Raw genomic sequence first — 21,116 nt, 5'->3', positions numbered from 1 at the left:
GGAAATGTATACAATATTACAAAAAAGCACATGAAAACCAATTTATATAATTATAATGAATTTAAAAAGTCTCATGATGTATGATTATAATGAGACGTCTGGGGCAATGTGTCTATTTCATCTGTCAGTAAAGAGGCGCCATCTAGTGGCCAAAATATGGTGTGACATTTAAACACCTGTAGAGTGTATATAAATCCACTAAAAAACATGTGAAAAAAACCCAAATATTATAAGTGTTCATATTCATAAAAGAACTATATAGAAGTGACTCCGTATATTAAATAAAGTGAATATAAAAAATTCCTTAAAAAAATCAGTGACGATCACCCATTTAAAGTGCTGAAGCAAGAAATGGCCCATAACGGCCATTATCTGAATATATAAAGTGCAAAGTTATGAAAAATATATACAGCAAGATGTGTGTCACAATAATAGTAACACATAGACATACTACCCCAAAGGTCTTGTAACAAAAAATTCTATACATAAAAACATCAGGAATAAGACAAATTTAAAAGGATAAAATATATTAAAATCAACTATTATTGATAAAAGCATTTACATCCCATTCCACATTTAACCCGTAGGGAGTATAAGTTTTAAGAATATAGATCCAGCGAGTCTCCATTTTTGATATTTCACGTCTCGCATTGGATCCCCTCCAATGAGGTGAAAACTTATCTATCCCTATAAATAGCGTATTTTTAGGGTTATTGTGGTGACACTGGTCATAGTGTTTTGATACACTATGGCCTGGGAAGCCCTTCCTAATATTGCCTGCATGTTCTCCCAACCTAACCTGTAATTTTCTCGTCGTGCGGCCCACATACTGTTGTCCGCACTTGCATTGAAGCATGTAAACGACATTGGTGGACGAGAAGGTAATAAGTGAGTCAATCTTATACTCTCGTCCTGTTGCAGAGGATGTAAATTTCTCAATTTTCCGTCCCTTGAAGGAGTTGAGAACACAAATTTTACATCTACGGCATGGATAAAAACCTTTAAAATTGCCAAAGAAGGTAGGTTGGATGGGTCTTTCGATAACATTTTGGGCTATTCTATGTCTCAAGGAAGGCACTCCCCTGAAAATGGTTTTGGGATGTTCGGATAATAAAGGGCCCAGAATCCGGTCATTTTTTAAAACCGGCCAGTGTTTTTTGATGATTTTCTTAATCAAAAAGTGTTGAGTAGAATAGGAAGTGACAAACGAATTTTTGAAACCTTCGCTGTCATTTCCCTTCAATTTTGGGCGTAGTAAAGACGTCCTATCTACAGCCACTATATCTTTAATGGTGGTGTCCAATTGATTGGCATCATATCCCTTTTCTAAGAATTTAGCCTTAAGGGTATTGGCTTGTAATAGGAAGTCCTCCTGTCGGGTACAGTTTCTGCGTAACCGCAGAAACTGACCTTTTGGGACGGCATTAAGCCATGATTGGTGATGGCAGCTGTCGCGTGGAATGAAGCTGTTCCGATCTGTTTTCTTGAAATGAGTGGTGGTTATAATTTTATCACCCTGTACCATCAAGTTCAAATCAAGAAAAGTAATGTCAGTAGAGCTGCTGGTATGATCCAGTTTAATGCCTCTATTGTTGACATTTAAACAAGAGATAAAGGAGTCAAGCGACGGGGCACTGCCATCCCATAGGAGGAGGATGTCGTCGATATACCTCCGCCACAGAATTAACTGCGGCGGACGGTTAGTAAAGACGACATCCTCCTCCCACTTGGCCATAAATAAATTGGCCAAGCTGGGGGCAAATTTGGCCCCCATCGCGACTCCCCTATTCTGTAGATAGAAGGTATTATCGAACCAAAAGAGGTTATGTGACATAGCGAATTTGATCATGTCAATCACAAAACTCTTTTGTTCCTGAAGTAAAGGGCTCCAAAGATCAAGGTAATCTTTTACAGCTTCTAGTCCCTGTTCATGGTCTATTACAGTGTACAGCGACGCTACGTCGGCTGTAGCCATAATGTACCCTTCTTTCCAGGAGACTTCTTGTAGAATGTTTAGGACATGTTTAGGACATGAGTAGTGTCCTTAAGGTAGGACTTAGGACACTACTCATGTCCTAAACATTCTACAAGAAGTCTCCTGGAAAGAAGGGTACATTATGGCTACAGCCGACGTAGCGTCGCTGTACACTGTAATAGACCATCCCTGGAAGAAGCTGTGTGGGCACGCAGCGTAACGCGTAGGACGCCAAACCGGAAGTGACGTAGCGACATTACGATTGTTATGCATTGGCAAAGACGAAGGAAAATGTGAGTCTGTTATTTTAAATCTGTTTTAATAAAATCACCAAACGGTACTTCACTATTGTGGCCCCATTTATTTTGGAGATTCAAAGGCTCCACACACACCCCTTGGAATATCGTTTGAAAAGGGATAAGTGTGAGAATTAGTGACCGGATCCATCAACCATAGAAAAGGAGGAAATATCACATATGATACCATACAAAGCTGGTTATAAAGCCAATTGAGGTGAGCGCTTAGGACACCTAGTGGCCACTGCATGGAAGAGCACCTGCATGAATTTTGGGAAAGAAAAGGCGTCTGAATATACACCACTTTATTTATATATATAAGGACACTTTGGCACTTTTTCACTTTTGAATTATTTATTATTGGAAGCTTATAAGCACATAATTTATCACTGGTACTTTATTTTAACAAATTTTGATATATTTAAGGATTGTTTATAGCACATATTTACATCACTTGTAAGAAATATTTTATTTATTAATGAGAATTTTTTTAAATTTTATGCACTGGAGAATATTTATATAATTTTATGCACTGGAGAATATCTATATAATTTTAGCACAAGGGATTTTATTATAAACATTTGAAAGCACTGAAAGTAAATTTATTAAATGTAATTAGTATGAATAACATGCACTAAGCACCTTTTAAGCGCGGTACTCCCCCCTGTTATAAAACACTATGAATAAAAAAAGAAGGTTATAACCGCGCTAAAGGCAACAAATAGTGAGCTGCGACTTCAAGTGTGACCACACCCTTAAAAATTATATATTGTATAAGTCGCGCTAAATTGAAAATAAACAAATAAATGTCCAACTGTTTACAGTCCCAAATAACATAAAGTGACTGGTGATGTATGAAATCTTGTGCTGCTTCCAAAAGATCCCGTAGGAATTGTGCTTACCAGAACGGCAATTTTAAATTGCAGAATTCATGTGATGTGATGAGTTCACGAGCCCAGGTGATCCAATGGAATTCTAGCGCAAGGAACTCCCAATATTGTGGTCGTGTATCATGTGAAGGAAAAATAATAATCCATAGCGTGATACCGTAAAAAATTGTCAATAATATAACTGTGTAGGACTACAAATACTGTGAATCCTTCACCAATTGTGCAGCCGCTTACCAAATGACTAGTGAAAAGGCATGTAATCAAAACAAAAGAAAAGGACCGCCACCAAACGTAGAGCCTCTTACCAGATAGATCTTTATAGATGTGTTCTATCCAAGTATAGAAAAGGTGAACCACCACCAGACATAAGGCCTCTTACCAGATGGAAATGAAAAGCCAGCAGAACATTGAATCCACATGCACCAATATCAACAAGCCACCCAAGAGCGCATAAAGCCTCTTACCAGACCACAAGAAAAATGCTCGATAACACTTGGTATATTTTCCCAATGGAGAGGTAACTTCAAGGTCCCAATGACAATCCGGGCAAATCACTGATAAGTACCACGATGTACCGCTTAATGTGCCTAAGTGGCCTCTCAGACCCCCTATGCCACAAGCTGAGCCACTGTGTTTCTCAGGGTTGCAACGCCAGACCAGCCGATAAAGGAAAGAGAAGGCGCCAATAGTGTAAAAAGCTTCCAACAGATTTTATTTACATAGGTAGTGTACTTACAAACATAGAAGAAAATTAGCGAAGGATGTAGAGCCGCCGGCCGGACGGCAAGGCGCATCCGTTCCCTCGATAAGCTTCCGGAGATGGCGTCCGAGGAGACGTTATCAAAGGTGCTGACGCCATCTCCGGAAGCTTATCGAGGGAACGGATGCGCCTTGCCGTCCGGCCGGCGGCTCTACATCCTTCGCTAATTTTCTTCTATGTTTGTAAGTACACTACCTATGTAAATAAAATCTGTTGGAAGCTTTTTACACTATTGGCGCCTTCTCTTTCCTTTATCGGCTGGTCTGGCGTTGCAACCCTGAGAAACACAGTGGCTCAGCTTGTGGCATAGGGGGTCTGAGAGGCCACTTAGGCACATTAAGCGGTACATCGTGGTACTTATCAGTGATTTGCCCGGATTGTCATTGGGACCTTGAAGTTACCTCTCCATTGGGAAAATATACCAAGTGTTATCGAGCATTTTTCTTGTGGTCTGGTAAGAGGCTTTATGCGCTCTTGGGTGGCTTGTTGATATTGGTGCATGTGGATTCAATGTTCTGCTGGCTTTTCATTTCCATCTGGTAAGAGGCCTTATGTCTGGTGGTGGTTCACCTTTTCTATACTTGGATAGAACACATCTATAAAGATCTATCTGGTAAGAGGCTCTACGTTTGGTGGCGGTCCTTTTCTTTTGTTTTGATTACATGCCTTTTCACTAGTCATTTGGTAAGCGGCTGCACAATTGGTGAAGGATTCACAGTATTTGTAGTCCTACACAGTTATATTATTGACAATTTTTTACGGTATCACGCTATGGATTATTATTTTTCCTTCACATGATACACGACCACAATATTGGGAGTTCCTTGCGCTAGAATTCCATTGGATCACCTGGGCTCGTGAACTCATCACATCACATGAATTCTGCAATTTAAAATTGCCGTTCTGGTAAGCACAATTCCTACGGGATCTTTTGGAAGCAGCACAAGATTTCATACATTACCAGTCACTTTATGTTATTTGGGACTGTAAACAGTTGGACATTTATTTGTTTATTTTCAATTTAGCGCGACTTATACAATATATAAAACACTATGACCAGTGTCACCACAATAACCCTAAAAATACGCTATTTATAGGGATAGATAAGTTTTCACCTCATTGGAGGGGATCCAATGCGAGACGTGAAATATCAAAAATGGAGACTCGCTGGATCTATATTCTTAAAACTTATACTCCCTACGGGTTAAATGTGGAATGGGATGTAAATGCTTTTATCAATAATAGTTGATTTTAATATATTTTATCCTTTTAAATTTGTCTTATTCCTGATGTTTTTATGTATAGAATTTTTTGTTACAAGACCTTTGGGGTAGTATGTATATGTGTTACTATTATTGTGACACATCTTGCTGTATATATTTTTCATAACTTTGCACTTTATATATTCAGATAATGGCCGTTATGGGCCATTTCTTGCTTCAGCACTTTAAATGGGTGATCGTCACTGATTTTTTTAAGGAATTTTTTATATTCACTTTATTTAATATACGGAGTCACTTCTATATAGTTCTTTTATGAATATGAACACTTATAATATTTGTTTTTTTTTCACATGTTTTTTAGTGGATTTATATACATTCTACAGGTGTTTAAATGTCACACCATATTTTGGCCACTAGATGGCGCCTCTTTACAGACAGATGAAATAGACACATTGCCCCAGACGTCTCATTATAATCATACATCATGAGACTTTTTAAATTCATTATAATTATATAAATTGGTTTTCATGTGCTTTTTTGTAATATTGTATACATTTCCCACTATATATGTTTCCTGAATGCTCGCTCCCTTGCTAATAATAGATATAGGGGGAACGATATGCTTTATGTTGTTTATTTTTGTCCTCTCGGTCGCTTGGTCACGTGGTCTCCGCAGATGTTCATCATCACGGTGTTCCGCCGGAGATGAACGTCACTTCCTCCGGCGCTTGATTGGCAGACGCAGGTCGGGCCGCTTCCGCTGCGGGATGATGAACATCACTTCCTGCCGATACCGGATTGGCTGACTGACGTCACTTCCGCCCACTGCGGATTGGGAGACGTCAGTCACCACAGTCGACTGTATACATGATGACGCTGTATTGGCAGACGAGTGTCGCTTCCGCAAACTGCGGATTGGTTGACGCTCGTCGCCTTAGCCAATTACAGATGGGCTGCTGCGGACTCCACGGCCAATAAGCTGATTATTGGGGGTACTTAGGCGTGTGAATTGCGTCTGGAATCACGCCCAGACGAAGTCTATTGAGACGAAACGTTGGCGATTCCAGACGCAACGTCCACACGCCCCTCGAAACCTTTTTGCCGGCCTTTATTACCTACTACCGGGGACAGTCTGCGGGACGCCGCACTTCCATCCCTTGTATTGCTAATCGATATGCCTGTTTATTCATGCCACAATGTGAGTACCTTTTTTTAAATAAATAAGATTATATTTTAAACGGGATCACGCTATGGGCTTTATTTTCTCTTTCCCTACATATTCATTTATGATTGCTGGAAAACACTGAGGAGATTCTATCCTGTACTGATCCCTTAACGTATTCTAAGAGGTGGTCCATCTGTACTGAATAAGTATCCATGTAACATCAGATCCTCAGTGGTCTTGATTAAAAGCTGGGAGAGGCTGACTCATTAAGTTGAGTAGCCATTGTAATCTGGTAAGCTGCTTCTTCTTACCCCATCACAGAGGTGTTCCTTTCCTCCACATACCCTTGGTGTCACGGGAAGAATTCCCCCTTGGATTACTGTGCATGCGGATTTATGAATTGACTTCACATCAGTTTTTCTTTGGGACTTATTCATTTGGACACAATTCTATTTTTCTTTTTCCTATATGCACATTATTGTGATTATTAGTTGTTTATTCATTTGGACACTATTCATCATTATTGTGATTTATACTTTCAGCGCCACACTTCTATGGTTTATTATTCTTTACACAGCGCCTTAGTCCAGGATTCCCCCATTGTAGCTTTGCATGCGGGGCATCTTTTCTTGGAGCTATGGAGGCGATTTTGACATGTCTGTGGCCTTACTCTGTAACACATCACACAGCGCAGCACCCATAATGGCCCCCAGCACTAAAAAGCACAGAATGCCCCATCAGGGTCCCAGACCACCACCATAAATCCCCTCTCCCCGACCACTAAGGTGGGGGGGAACTAATGGAGCTAGTGGGGGAAGGGAACACCCCAGGGTTCTCTTACCTTGATATGGCTGGTGCTGGCTTCCCCTGGAGCAGTCTGTGAGACCTGTGCCTCCGAAAACGTCTAGGAGTGGTCCACCTCATGCCTGTTGCTGTTAGTGTCCCAACTGAGACTTTCAGCTTTCGGCCACAGCGTCTGGCCTGCTCTTCCATACTGTGGCCCCGAATGGGAAGCCATGACTGTCGGCCGAAGTGCCCGCCTCCACCTGAAATCCCGTCATCCGGTCCAGTCAAAGCTCCATTGCTGGCCGTAGGATGCCAAAGGCTGAAAGCTCCTCCACAGCGCACTATGAGCACGAACAGCAGACCCCCAGAGCTGAGAAGCTGGGGTGACAAATTTTAAGGGAGTGTGAAAAAGGTAAAAAAACAGGTCCCTACCCGACCTAAAAGCCCCTTTTAGAAAACAGCCTCAGCCCCCTGGCCGTTTAGACCTGGGTTCCTGGTGATATCTCCCCACCAGAGGAAACACCAGAAATGAAGGGCAACAGCTAACAGGGGGCTTAAATCTCTGGATGGGGCGGTGTTTCCTAAGAAGGGAGGAGCCAAAGTGTCTGCAGGTGGCTGTCCTGAAAGACGACTAGGGGGAAAAAAATTGTCAGTAAATATCGCAAAAAATCACGCTGTAATCTCTTCAGTCCAATTCACAAACTAAACCGGAACTAAAAAAAGTGTGATGTTTACCACCACTCCCCATTTGGTGACGGTAACCAGTGTGGTACTAGAAGGAGGGGCCTATTCAAACCCTTTAGAAAGGGGCATTCCACCCACCGAGAGCCTAATTCAACCCACAGAAGGGGGCCTAATTCCACCAACAGAACACTGACAGGAAGGGATACTATTTCGTTCACAAAAAGGGGTGCAATACTACCCTCAGAGAGGGGTCTAATACCACCCACAGTAGTCACACTAAAATATGGCATTATAAGTCACAAGTACACTTTTTTTCAAGTAAACGTTTACAATGGAGTATGTCAACCATGACAATTACTCCAGCTAGAAATGACCTCTTGAAGTGGCCACTGTAAAAGTTTTGGTTATATACACCATTAAACAAGTTAAACGTGAATAGGAACACGAAAAAATAAAAGGTTTAAAAAAAAATTATTAAAAAAAAGAAAAAGTCAAGTTTTCTTTAGTTTCCACAATATAAACATAGGCAGCAGCACAGAATTGATCGAAAAACATAGAAAAGAGCACTTTCAACAGCTCTAGTACGCCATACATTTAAAAAAACACACATTTTTATGAATGTATGGCATGAGGGATTTAGCAAAGGAGTACAACATAGCCTAACAGCTATTTTCAGGCAACAGAGTTCCACATGGAAAAAACACAGCTTGGATTACCAAGCATCAAAAGACAATTTGCAAAAGAAAAATAACAAAAACGTTAAAAAAAACTTAAAATGTTATAAGGAAATGACCTTAAACAACCCTTAACCACCGCCTAATAAATTACCGCATGAGAAAATGCAGTAGTTACCAAAAGAAAAAAAAACTGCATTAGTTATTTAACGCTAAATGCTTAGTGAATTGAACTTTCACAACTGATTTACTGCATGCGTTATTTTACAGCATTTTATTTGCAGTTATTTAACGCTTAGTGAACTGACCCCTTTGTGTTGCTTGTTTGCCGTCAATCATAATATGGAAGAGGTGGGCACAGACATTCTGCGCCCTAAGGTTCCGGCATGTACGATTTTTTGATTGCAAAGCAAGAAAAAATGCTTTAAAAAAAAACAAACACTAGGGAACTATTGAAATATAATTGGTTAACACAATATCCTATGCATTAAAAGATACAAGAGGTAAAAAAAGGATGTCATGGGCAAGCAATACTTACAGGTAAAATCTGGAAATGCTTTATTTTCTGGTGATGACACAGTGTAAGCGCAAACGCCTTTGGATTACTCTGACTATCTCGTATGAGAAAGAGGCTGAAAAGAATTAGGTCCAAGAATTGATTAGCAGCAATATATAAAAAAAGGAATTACAACCATTTAATGGTTAAAGTGTCTGCAAACAAGGAGCTTTTGTAGATCTGTAAAGAACTGAGAAATCTTAAATTCCATGTCAGGTGTTTAGTGCAGTCTGTGTTCCCGCTGAGAAGCTTTAGCTCTCCTGGTGACCACTGTCACTTAAACACAGTGATGGCAAACAAATTTTTACAAGTCCATATCTTCTTAACCCTTAGGTTACGCTGCCCCCTACAGGAGTTGGACACAATGTGGAAAAAAAATTGACTACACCTATAGGGCAGTCCTAGGGGCTTCAGTTTTGTAACAAGCAGTGTCATTGAATACATAACCCAACTCAACAAAGGGGTGGGTGCTGTGTCCTTCAATAAACATCAGAGAAAATAGAGTTTTTGTAAGAACTTACTGTAAAACTCTTTTCTCTGAGTCCTCTGACAGTCGTAGCCCGTTCAGTAAGCCTTCACGAGTGGGTAATGGTGCCCTCTGCAGGAATAAGCTAGGCAGTAAAAGAATTAGCAAAAACGTTTACACTGAGACACACCTCTAGGGGGCGTCCCTCAGACATTACCCAGGCACACTTCGTACTGATCTCCAGTTTCGTAGCAAGCAGAAGCGGAAGGCATCAACCCCAAACAAGAATTTCAGAGGGGTGGGGGCTGCGACTGTTGGAGGACTCAGAGAAAAGAGTTTTATGGTAAGTTCTTACAAAAACTCTATTTTCTCTTACGTCCTCCGACAGTCGCAGCCCATTCAGTAAGCCTTCACAAGTAGGACATCCCAAAGCAGTGCAGGTGTGAGAGATGGGAAGACGCAACCTACAGAAAAGGCAACGTGTCAACCAGGCCAGAGAAAAAACTGAGCCAACAGAAGCTCAACAGGAGCTAACCCAGAACAAAATGCAAAAATGTGCTCATGTTGAATGCTCCCAAAGGTGCCACATCCCAAATAATAGCAAGAAGAAAAATTCCCCTAGTGGTGGGACACAAATTGAATTTTACAAATAATGTTTATTAGAAAAAATTGTTACAAAAGATTAAAAGATTGGCGAGCTTGTGTAATACATCACATTAACAGATGGATAGTGACCACATGGCCCCAGGGTAATGACCCGACGCGTTTCGGAGTGTCAGTGATTACTCCTTCCTCAGGGGTGCCCTTGGAAAGTGGTCTGCAGATAATTAATTGAATGAGAAATCATTTTACAATGATGGCATCATATATTATCAGAAACATTTCTAAAGAACATATGACACACTTACATATTCCACTGTAGTGATTTCAAACAATTAGCCTGCCCACAAGTGTTAAAAACAAGAAATCAGCGTGCTTCAGCCGAACAACAGGGATGCTGTTTGGAAATTGTAGAAAGGGTTCTGAAGTTTAGACCTGGTCTCAGGTGCAAAATTTCAGTATTGTGTGCTGACCAGCCTGTGTATGGGCTGGGTGGGGACAGCTGAAACCCAAGAAAGTAGCAGTCCTGCCGAACAAAAATCAAACAGTCAGGTAATTTTGTCTCTATAAGGAATAAGATTCCAAAGAAATCAATAAGGATTCCTTCAATTGTTGATATAGAAGGCAGATCATACTTTATCAAAAATAATGAAATGGGGCACAAAAGTAGCTCTATCAATGTATCGATATTCTATTTTGTAGTCAGGGAGAAACAGACATTACAAACCAAAATAGATACTCATGTCTCATTAATGAAAAGACATGTAAACCCCTATTAATGAAAATCTTTTTGCTGCAATCTATATCTTATGTATTGCTCTGGTTGCCATTATGCAATACCTCAAAGCAATTCTCCTTACAAAAATGTCACAGAAATCATCCTGTGTTTCCGGCAAATGAGCAAGAGAGCTCATTGCCAGAGACCAAGGGTTTAAATTTAATAGATAGAATGGTCTCGTACTGTCCAGTGTAAATACCTCCATCCCTAATCAATGCAAAAAAAAGGAGGGGGTGCCCTTTGGGTGGGACTTTGAGTGAGGCATTTACACTAAGTAGCTCATGGTTGTAAGATGGCAATGAATGGCAAATTTTATTTAAAAGTAGTACAAAGTGTGACAACAATGTAACAACAATATTAAAATACAGCATAATGGGCATGTGACATAGTAACATCAATAGTACAAATAAATAACATATGTTGAACTCCTATACTGTAGAAACAACGCGTTTCGTGAGTCTTAGTAAGCTCACTCATCAGGAGTCTATACGAGATAAAATGTATCCAAGAGTAAAACAGTAAACAGCATGTTAGTATACATGATTGTATCGGTGAGTGTGATATTGCAACATCTATATGTGCGAACCATAATAGGAGAATCACACTCACATGTAGCCCAAAGAAAGATGAATCGATTGATGCTCCCATAAGGCGACGGTTGCCATGGTCTAACCGGGAGCTGACAGGACGTGTAAAAATGGCGAACACAGTGGGGAGCCAGGTGAGGAAACAGAAGTAGTAGAGTAGAATTTCTGCTTGGTAATGAAGCATGGGCTGAAAATACATCAATATATATCTCTCAATGAAGTATATAAATGTAATAATATAATAAATATAATAAAATAATTGTATCACTGGGTGATGTCCAGAAAATAGGAATATATATCTATGTCTAAACAACCTGAGTATATAAATATATGAATAATATACAGCCCAGGCATATGATATATGCAAAAGAGTTGATTGGATCCTAATGGATCTGTTAGAGTATGGCAGTGTAACAATTGGACAAGTAGAATACTGTGTCACTTAAGTGATGAAGAAGGAAGAAGAGAGGGAATTTTGGAACATGAAAAATAATATGAAAACCAAAGAAAAAAAGGCCGAATGGTGAAGGATAGTGGTTGAAACAGGATGGGAAAGGTGAGTCCACTCAAGGTGGATTCAAAAGTAGAAAGGAGGACAAGCCTCATATGATGCAATGAAGGAACAAAGAAGATCCTTATGAGATGGGACACCATAGTGAAAACCAAGGAGGGAAGTAAGTGGGGACACTGGGGAAAGAAATGGGATGAGGATCCTCACCTGAATACCCACAGCGCAAGCACATGAATGCAGTCCCGAAGCACCATGTAGTGGTATTGGGGACAAAGGTGTGACAAGTGCACCCATGTCATCCAGTGGTAGTAAGTCGGCCAAGGCCGACAACCACAGCCACAGATCAAAAACACCCGCCAAACGTGCGGGCACCTGGCCGGCGTTCACACGTGGGGGGGGCGCATGGTGCCGATATACAGGTGGCCCCGCCCCTGGGGGGAGGGGGCAGCCAGGGAGAAAAGACTCTCTGTTCCTATATCGCAGCTCCTGGAATAGAAACAAACACCACCAGGGGGAGCACAACCATCATCAAAGTTGTATGTAATAGAAGATATATATATAGCCAAATAACTGTGTGTATACAAATAGGACAGTTCAGGACCAAAAGCGGGCATGGGTGTCTTCCACCCGGGTATAGGTTTATTAGATAGAATGGTCTCGTACTGTCCAGTGTAAATACCTCCATCCCTAATCAATGCGAAAAAAAAGGGAGGGGTGCCCTTTGGGTGGGACTTTGAGTGAGGCATTTACACTAAGTAGCTCATGGTTGTAAGATGGCAATGAATGGCAAATTTTTTTTGATACAGTCGTACAAAGTGTGACAACAATGAAACAACGTGCCCGCACGATTGGCGGGTGTTTTTGATCTGTGGCTGTGGTTGTCGGCCTTGGCCGACTTACTACCACTGGATGACATGGGTGCACTTGTCACACCTTTGTCCCCAATACCACTACATGGTGCTTCGGGACTGCATTCATGTGCTTGCGCTGTGGGTATTCAGGTGAGGATCCTCATCCCATTTCTTTCCCCAGTGTCCCCACTTACTTCCCTCCTTGGTTTTCACTATGGTGTCCCATCTCATAAGGATCTTCTTTTTTCCTTCATTGCATCAGATGAGGCTTGTCCTCCTTTCTACTTCTGAATCCACCTTGAGTGGACTCACCTTTCCCATCCTGTTTCAACCACTATCCTTCACCATTTGGCTTTTTTTCTTTGGTTTTCACATTATTTTTCATGTTCCAAAATTCCCTCTCTTCTTCCTTCTTCATCACTTAAGTGACGCAGTATTCTACTCCCTGGCAGCGTAACGCGTAAGATAGCACACCGGAAGTGACGTATCGACAACCCTTTGACCCATGTCGGCTTTGTTATGCTATTGAAAAGACGGAATCAATGTGAGTGTTACTCTCTTTAATTTTAATAAAGTACTGGCTATACTTCACTATATTGGCCCATTTATTTTGGAGATCTAAAGGTCCCCCACACATCTCCTGGCATACCGATCCCTAAATAAGGAGGAAACTCGGTTTTCAGCAGCTGTACCCAAACGTCAGAGGAGTAAGGAACACATCTCTGAGACACATATCATAAGGTGTATTATAAAAGGAATGGAGGTGAGCGCTTAGGACACCTAGTGGTCACTGCACTGAAGAGCACCTGCATGCAATTTTGAGAGGAAGATTTGTTTGATCACAGTTTACTAATTTTTAAGGACACTTTGGCACTTTAATATTTATATTTATACCACCTATTTTGTATTTTATTGTGGATTCAAGAGCACTACAATTTATTTATATATCACCTATTATTGATAATCTATTGTGTATTTAAGAGCAAAATTTAATTATTTATCAATCAATGGTTTTGATGTACACATGAATGGTTTAATGGCATACACCGTATTAATTAAGGAAGCACTTAGGCACTTTATATATTAGATGTACACCATTTATATATTTATTTAGATTTATTTAGTAGTAATTTAACACAAAAGCACCTTTGAAGCGCGGTACTCCCCCCCCCCCCTGCTTTAAGTATTCTACTTGTCCAATTGTTACACTGCCATACTCTAACAGATCCATTAAGATCCAATCTACTCTTTTGCATATATCATATGCCTGGGCTGTATATTATTCATATATTTATATACTCAGATTGTTTAGACATAGATATATATTCTTATTTTCTGGACATCACCCAGTGATACAATTATTTTATTATATTTATTATATTACTACATTTCTATACTTCATTGAGAGATATATATTGATGTATTTTCAGCCCATGCTATATTACCAAGCAGAAATTCTCCTTTACTACTTCTGTTTCCTCACCTGGCTCCCCACTGTGTTCGCCATTTTTACACGTCCTGTCAACTCCCGGTTAGACCATGGCAACCGCCGCCTTATGGGAGCATCAATCGATTCATCTTTCTTTGGGCTACATGTGAGTGCGATTCTCCTATTATGGTTCGCACATATAGATGTTGCAATATCACACTCACCGATACAATCATGTATACTAACATGCTATTTACTGTTTTACTCTTAGATACATTTTATCTCATATAGACTCCTGATGAGTGAGCTGACTAAGACTCGCGAAACGCGTTGAGTTTCTATGGTATATGAGTTCAACATGTTATTTATTTGTACTATTGATGTTACTATGTCACATGACCATTATGCTGTATTTTAATATTGTTGTTAAATTGTTGTCACACTTTGTACGACTGTATCAATAAAATTTGCCATTCATTGCCATCTTACAACCATGAGCTACTTAGTGTAAATGCCTCACTCAAAGTCCCACCCAAAGTGCACCCCTCCTTTTTTTCGCAAGGGTTTAAACTGGCTTACTAATTTAGATGATAAGTACCAGCTGTATATACTTATCTTAAACTGTTCGGCTGGCCGCTTAATGGGTTCCCTGGAGCGCAGAAGCCGATCGCACCCCCACACCGGAAATGACATAGCAGAAGTGCGTCCGGCCTATGCTTCCCCCTGGCACGGATTGATTCCGTCAGCATGGGACGCAAACGGAATACAACGAGCATGCGCACAAACTCCTGTGGAAGTCGAGATGGATTAGCGGATGCTCGAACAGTGGGCGCTACAAGGTGGCGTCTGCTGACCGTGCCGGGCTGTCCCCTACGAGCACATACAGGGACAAACAGTGTCTCTAAACAATTACCGCAAACGATCAATTTATCATAACAGATTTTGTTTTTCTCACTGTAATTGATTTCTACATTTAATGATAACGTCGCTGGAGTATTTAAAAAAGAAAAAAAGGAGAAATACGTCAAGTAAAAGGAATGGTACTACGGCTTCCATAGCATGCCTCATCTATAGGGTGCTTTAAGCATTGAAACACAATGGGACGGTAAAAACAGGCTGATAAACTTGTGTGCATTGTAGTGTAGGAAAAAAGAAAAAAATAAACCGAAAAAGAAAGGAAATGACAATCATTACCTTGGAGTATTCCACTTTTAACAATTCAGAAAATATAAATACATCAAATAATGATATATAGTTCCATCAATTCCATACATGGCCAAATGTAAATACATCAGCTAACAATAAATTGTTGTGAAACAAGATTCTACATATCATGGCAAATATTTGGTGAGAAAAGGAAAAGACACGAGGCTCAGTGTCGGACAATGATCCACCGTAACTCCATCTGCAGGAGTACCTTATTCCAGCCCCCCCCCCCTAGGATTAGGATGGATCCTATCCAAAATCAAAAATTTGATCTTTGGAAATTTACCAAAGTGGACCAGACTAGTTTGACGACCCAGAGGAAGGTCAGGGTCACATGATTTCATACTCTTAATATGTCTGTATGCCCGCTTGGTAAATTCCAATTTCGTCTTGCCAACATAAAAACACCCGCACTCACAGACGAGTAGATATATCACTCCGTGAGTGCGGCAGTTGGCAAAATGTTTAGGTCTGAAGATTTGTCCATTTGGTAGTATGGGATTCTTAGAAATGTGCATGAAACCACAATATTTGCAGCTCCCGCACATGTAAGTCCCCTTATACTTACATGGGTCTTTGCCCTTCTGTGTTGTAAACTCACTTTGTACCAATTTGTCTTTTAATGCTGGTACTTTTTTGTAAGTGAAGTGAGGATATTCGGGGACATATTTCCCTAAAGTGGGATCCAAAGTGAGCATGTGCCAGTATTTTGAAACAATTTTTTTTAATGTCTGGATGTTGTTCAGAGTATTTGGTGATTATCCTCAATGTCTGGTCAGTCTGTTTAGGAGCTTTTTAAGATAATAGTGATGTCCTATCACTCATGATAGCCTTCTTATATGCCTTCCTAAGAGTAGTTTTAGTATATCCTCTTGCGAGGAGTCTAACTCTTAGATCATCGGCAGCCCTTTGGAAGCTGTCTAAGTCGGTGAAATTCCGCCTGGCCCTTAAATACTGGCCATATGGAATTGAACGGACAAGGGTCTGCGGATGGAAACTAGAGGCATGCAAGATGGTGTTCCCCGCAGTGGGCTTACGATAAAGCCCACTGCAGAGAGCACCATCGTCACCCCTGAAAACCTCAAAATCCAAAAAATGTGATGCAGTTTTGGTCAGAACTCATTGTGAAAGTCAAATTAAATTCATTTTTATTCATCCTGTTCAAACAATTTTTTAAAAGTTCTGAGGACCCCTGCCAAAGCATGAAGATGTCATCTATATACCGGACCCACATGATAATGTGGTCCGTGTACATAGAAGTCACCTCATCTGTCAGAAAAGCTTGTTCCCACTCCCCCAGGTACAAATTGGCGTAGGATGGGGCACAACATGTGCCCATCGCTACGCCTTGCACCTGGAGGTAGTGGGAACCATTGAAGGTAAAGACATTGTGGGACAGTATATATTGAAGAATGGACAGGATGAATTCACCATAAGCATCAAAGTTTTCACCTTGTACTAACGCGTGTCTCACTGCTGATAGCCCTCGATCATGTGGGATCGAGCTCTAAAGGGCTTCGACGTCTATGGTCACTAAAAGACAGTCTTCAGGAACAAGGACATCCTGTATTTTTTGTAAAAAATGTATGCTATTCCGTACATATGAGGGTAGGGAGATAACAAAAGGTTTCAAAAACATGTTAACAAGCTTGCTAGCATTGTCCGACACTGAGCCTCGTGTCTTTTCCTTTTCTCACCAAATATTTGCCATGATATGTAGAATCTTGTTTCACAACTATTTATTGTTAGCTGATATATTTACATTTGGCCATGTATGGAATTGATGGAACTATATATCATTATTTGATGCATTTATATTTTCTAAATTGTTAAAAGTGGAATACTCCAAGGTAACGATTGTCATTTCCTTTCTTTTTCTGTTTATTAGTTTTTTTCTGTTTTCCTACACTACTATGCACACAAGTTTATCAGCCCGTTTTTACCGTCCCATTGGGTTTCAATACCAAAAGCACCCTATAGATGGGGCATGCTATGGAAGCCGTAGTACCATTCCTTTTACTAGACATATTTCTCCTTTTTTTTCTTTTTTAAATACTCCAGCGATGTTCTCATTAAATGTAGAAATCAATTACAGTGAGAAAAACAAAATCTGTTATGATAAATTGATCATTTGCAGTAATTGTTTACAGAGACACTGTTTGTCCCTGCATGTGCTCGTAGGGGACAGCCCGGCACGGTCAGCGGACACCTTGTGGCGCCCACTGTTCGAGCATCCGCTAATCCATCTTGACTTCCACAGGAGTTCGTGCGCATGCTCGTTTTATTCCGTTTGCGTCCCACGCTGACGGAATCAATCCGTGCTGGTGGGACGCACTTCCGCTATGTCATTTCCGGTGTGGGGGTGCGATCGGCTTCTGCACTCCAGGGAACCCATTAAGCGGCCAGCCGAACACAGTTTAAGATAAGTATATACAGCTGGTACTTATCTAAATTAGTAAGCCAATTTAAACCCTTGGTCTCTGGCAATGAGCTCTCCAGGAAGCTGACGGTTCTATGTCTTTGTGAAAACTGGATACATAGAAGGTAATTGCTCTACAAGTGATTTCTGTGACATTTTTGTAAGGAGATTCATAATTGCTTTGAGGTATTGCATAATGGCAACCAGAGCAATACATAGGATATAGATTGCAGCAAAAAGATTTTCATTAATAGGGGATTACATGTCTTTTCATTAATGAGACATGAGTATCTATTTTGGTTTGTCAATAGAATATTGATACATTGATAGAGCAACTTTTTTGCCCCATTTCATTATTTTTGAAGTATGATCTGCCTTCTATATCAACAATTGAAGGAATCCTTATTGATTTCTTTGGAATCTGATTCCTTATAGAGACAAAATTACCTGACTGTTTGATTTTTGTTCGGCAGGACTGCTACTTTCTTGGGTTTCAGCTGTCCCCACCCAGCCCATACACAGGCTGGTCAGCACACAATACTGAAATTTTGCACCTGAGACTAGGTCTAAACTTCAGAACCCTTTCTACAATTTCCAAACGGCATCCCTGTTGTTCGGCTGAAGCACGCTGATTTCTTGTTTTTAACACTTGTGGGCAGGCTAATTGTTCGAAATCACTACAGTGGAATATGTAAGTGTGTCATATGTTCTTTAGAAATGTTTCTGATATCATATGATGCCATCATTGTAAAATGATTTCTCATTCAATTATCTGCAGACCACTTTCCAAGGGCACCCCTGAGGAAGAAGCAATCACTGACACTCCGAAACGCATCGGGTCATTACCATGGGGCCATGTGGTCACTATCCATCTGTTAATGTGATGTATTACACAAGCTTGCCAATCTTTTAATCCTTTGTAACAATTTTTCTAACATTTGTAAAATTCAATTTGTGTATATGTTATAATCGAGTGCCTATAAAGTCCCACCACTAGGGGAATTTTTCTTCTTGCTAACCCAGAACAAAAAAACACCCACAAAAGACATAAAAAAAACACATCTCTTCAAGCAACTGCCGCGGTCAAAACCTTGCGGCCAAATGGAAGCATCCGAGGATGCCATCACATCGAGTTTGTAGAATTTTGTAAAAGTGTGCACAGAAGACCAGGTCGCCATCTTGCACACCTGAGCCACAGAAGCCTGATGGTGAAACGCCCAAGAGGCACTCATAGCTCTGGTAGAATGGGCCTTCACAGGGAAAGGAGGCACCTGACCCTTGAGAGAATAGGCCCGAACAATAGTCTGTCTGATCCATTTAGAAATGGTTGCAGCGGACGCAGCCAAGCCCTTCCGAGGTCCCTTAGGAAGGACAAACAGGGAATCAGACTTCCTAAAAGACTCCATGGCAGCCAGGTAAATCCTGACTGCCCGGACCACATCCAAAGAATGCAAGGCAAACTCCTTGGGATGTTTGGACTTTGCACAAAGCGAAGGTAATACAATATCGTTGTTGAGGTGGAAAGCAGAGACAACCTTGTGGAGAAAAGACTGATTGGGTCGCAAGACCACTTTATCCCTATGAACAACCAGATAAGGCGAGCGGCAAGACAGCCGCCATTTCAGACACTCTGCGAGCAGAGGTGATAGCCACCAGGTAACTTTCTGGGGCTACACAGGCAGAGGAATCTCTCTGATGTTTTCAAAGGGAGGCTGTTGTAAAACAGACAAAACCAAATTCATGTCCCAATTCAGGTGGGAATCAAGGAATTTGTCACCAAGGGATGCTGGAAAAAAAATGGCTAAGGCCAACAACTGATCTTTGATCGTGGCCAGCGCTAAGTGCTGATCCACACCTTCCTGCAGGAAGGCCAAAACACTTGCCACCGAAAAGGAGGGAGGCTGAAACCCTTGCGACTTACACCAGGCAATAAACGCCTTCCAGGTACGATGGTAAATCTTCCTGGAGGTAGCTTACTGAGCCTTCAGTAAGGTAGGACTGACAGCATCCGAAAGACCCTTGTCTCTCAAAACTTGGCTTTCAACAGCCATGCCGTTAAAGCAAGAGACCGTAAAGCACGATGGAAGATCGGCACTTGAGACAGTAGATCTTCTCTCAGTGGAAGCCACCAGGGAGGCTCGACGAACAACTGCACAAGGTCTGCATACCAAGACTGACGAGGCCAGTCCGGGGCCACCAGAATTACCTGAACCCGTTCAGACGCCAACCGTCAGAGGAATCTGGACAGCAGTTGAATCGGAGGGAAGGCATAAATCAGCCGATACTGGTTCCAGGCAACCACCAATGCGTCCTTGGCGTCTGCCAGAGGATCGCGGGTTCTGGCCACGAACCTTCCCACCTTTTTGTTGAGATGAGATGCGAACAGATCCACGCCTGGAGTCCCCCACAGGGCTGACAGGAGGCGAAACACCTCCGGATGAAGGGACCATTCCCCCTGATCCAAGGACTGGCGATTCAAATAGCCCGCCTGCCAGTTCTCCATTCCTGGGAATGCGAATCACCAGAATCGCAGGAATGTACGTCTCGGCCCAAGACAGGATCTCGGGCCACTTCCTTGGCCGCCCGGGCACTCTTGGTGCCCCCTTGGTGATTGACGTAAGCCACCGCCATGGCGTTGTCCATCTGAATACGAACCGGGCTACCCCGAAGTTGAGCCGTCCAATGGAATAAGCAGAGCTTGATCACTCGGAGCTCCAAGACATTTATCGGTAAGGAGGATACCTCCGCCGACCAACGGGACAACGCAGCCAGCTCCGACACCCTGCGTGCAGAAGTAATAGCCACCAAGAAGGCCACCTTCTGTGACAAAGTAAGCAGAGGAAGTTCATGAATGTTTTCGAAAGGCGATTTTTGAACAACAGACAACACCAGATTGAGGTCCCACGGAGGCACCGGAGGAGCCAGGTGGCGAACCCCCTGAACGAAAGTGTGAACCAAGGAATTGTGGCCAATGGACGTTGGAAGAAGTTTGCCAAAGCAGAAATCTGGCCTTTGATGGTGCCCAGGGCCAAAACGCTGATCGACACCTCTTTGGAGAAACTCCAAAAGACGAGACGCCAAAAAGGAACCCCTTGAGACCTACATCAAGTAATGTATGTCCTCAAAACTCTATCATAAATCTTCCTAGAAGTAATTTTTCTAGCTTTCAACAGTGTGGGAATTTCTGAATCAGACAACCCTCTGTCCTTCAGCACCTGGCTTTTAATTGCCAGGCTGGTAAAGCCAGCGACTGTAAAGCA

At 41.6% G+C, this 21,116-nt stretch overlaps 1 protein-coding gene across 2 annotated transcripts in view; it reads right to left on the bottom strand.

Annotated features, from left to right (window-relative positions):
• The window catches only part of GRB10 (growth factor receptor bound protein 10), a 515,930-nt gene that overhangs the window by 11,825 nt on the left and 482,989 nt on the right, over positions 1-21,116 (bottom strand). For both annotated transcript variants that reach the window (XM_082259307.1, XM_082259308.1), the window contains one exon: positions 8,992-9,085. In XM_082259307.1, the coding sequence (XP_082115433.1) occupies positions 8,992-9,085 (94 nt within the window). The remainder of the gene's footprint in view (positions 1-8,991; positions 9,086-21,116) is intronic.

The sequence above is a fragment of the Pelophylax lessonae genome (genome assembly GCF_965119305.1).
Source record: "Pelophylax lessonae genome assembly, chromosome: 5".
Taxonomy (NCBI): Eukaryota; Metazoa; Chordata; class Amphibia; order Anura; family Ranidae; genus Pelophylax; species Pelophylax lessonae.
Note: the sequence above shows the minus strand (reverse complement) of the source record. Positions and strands in the feature narration are given on the sequence as shown.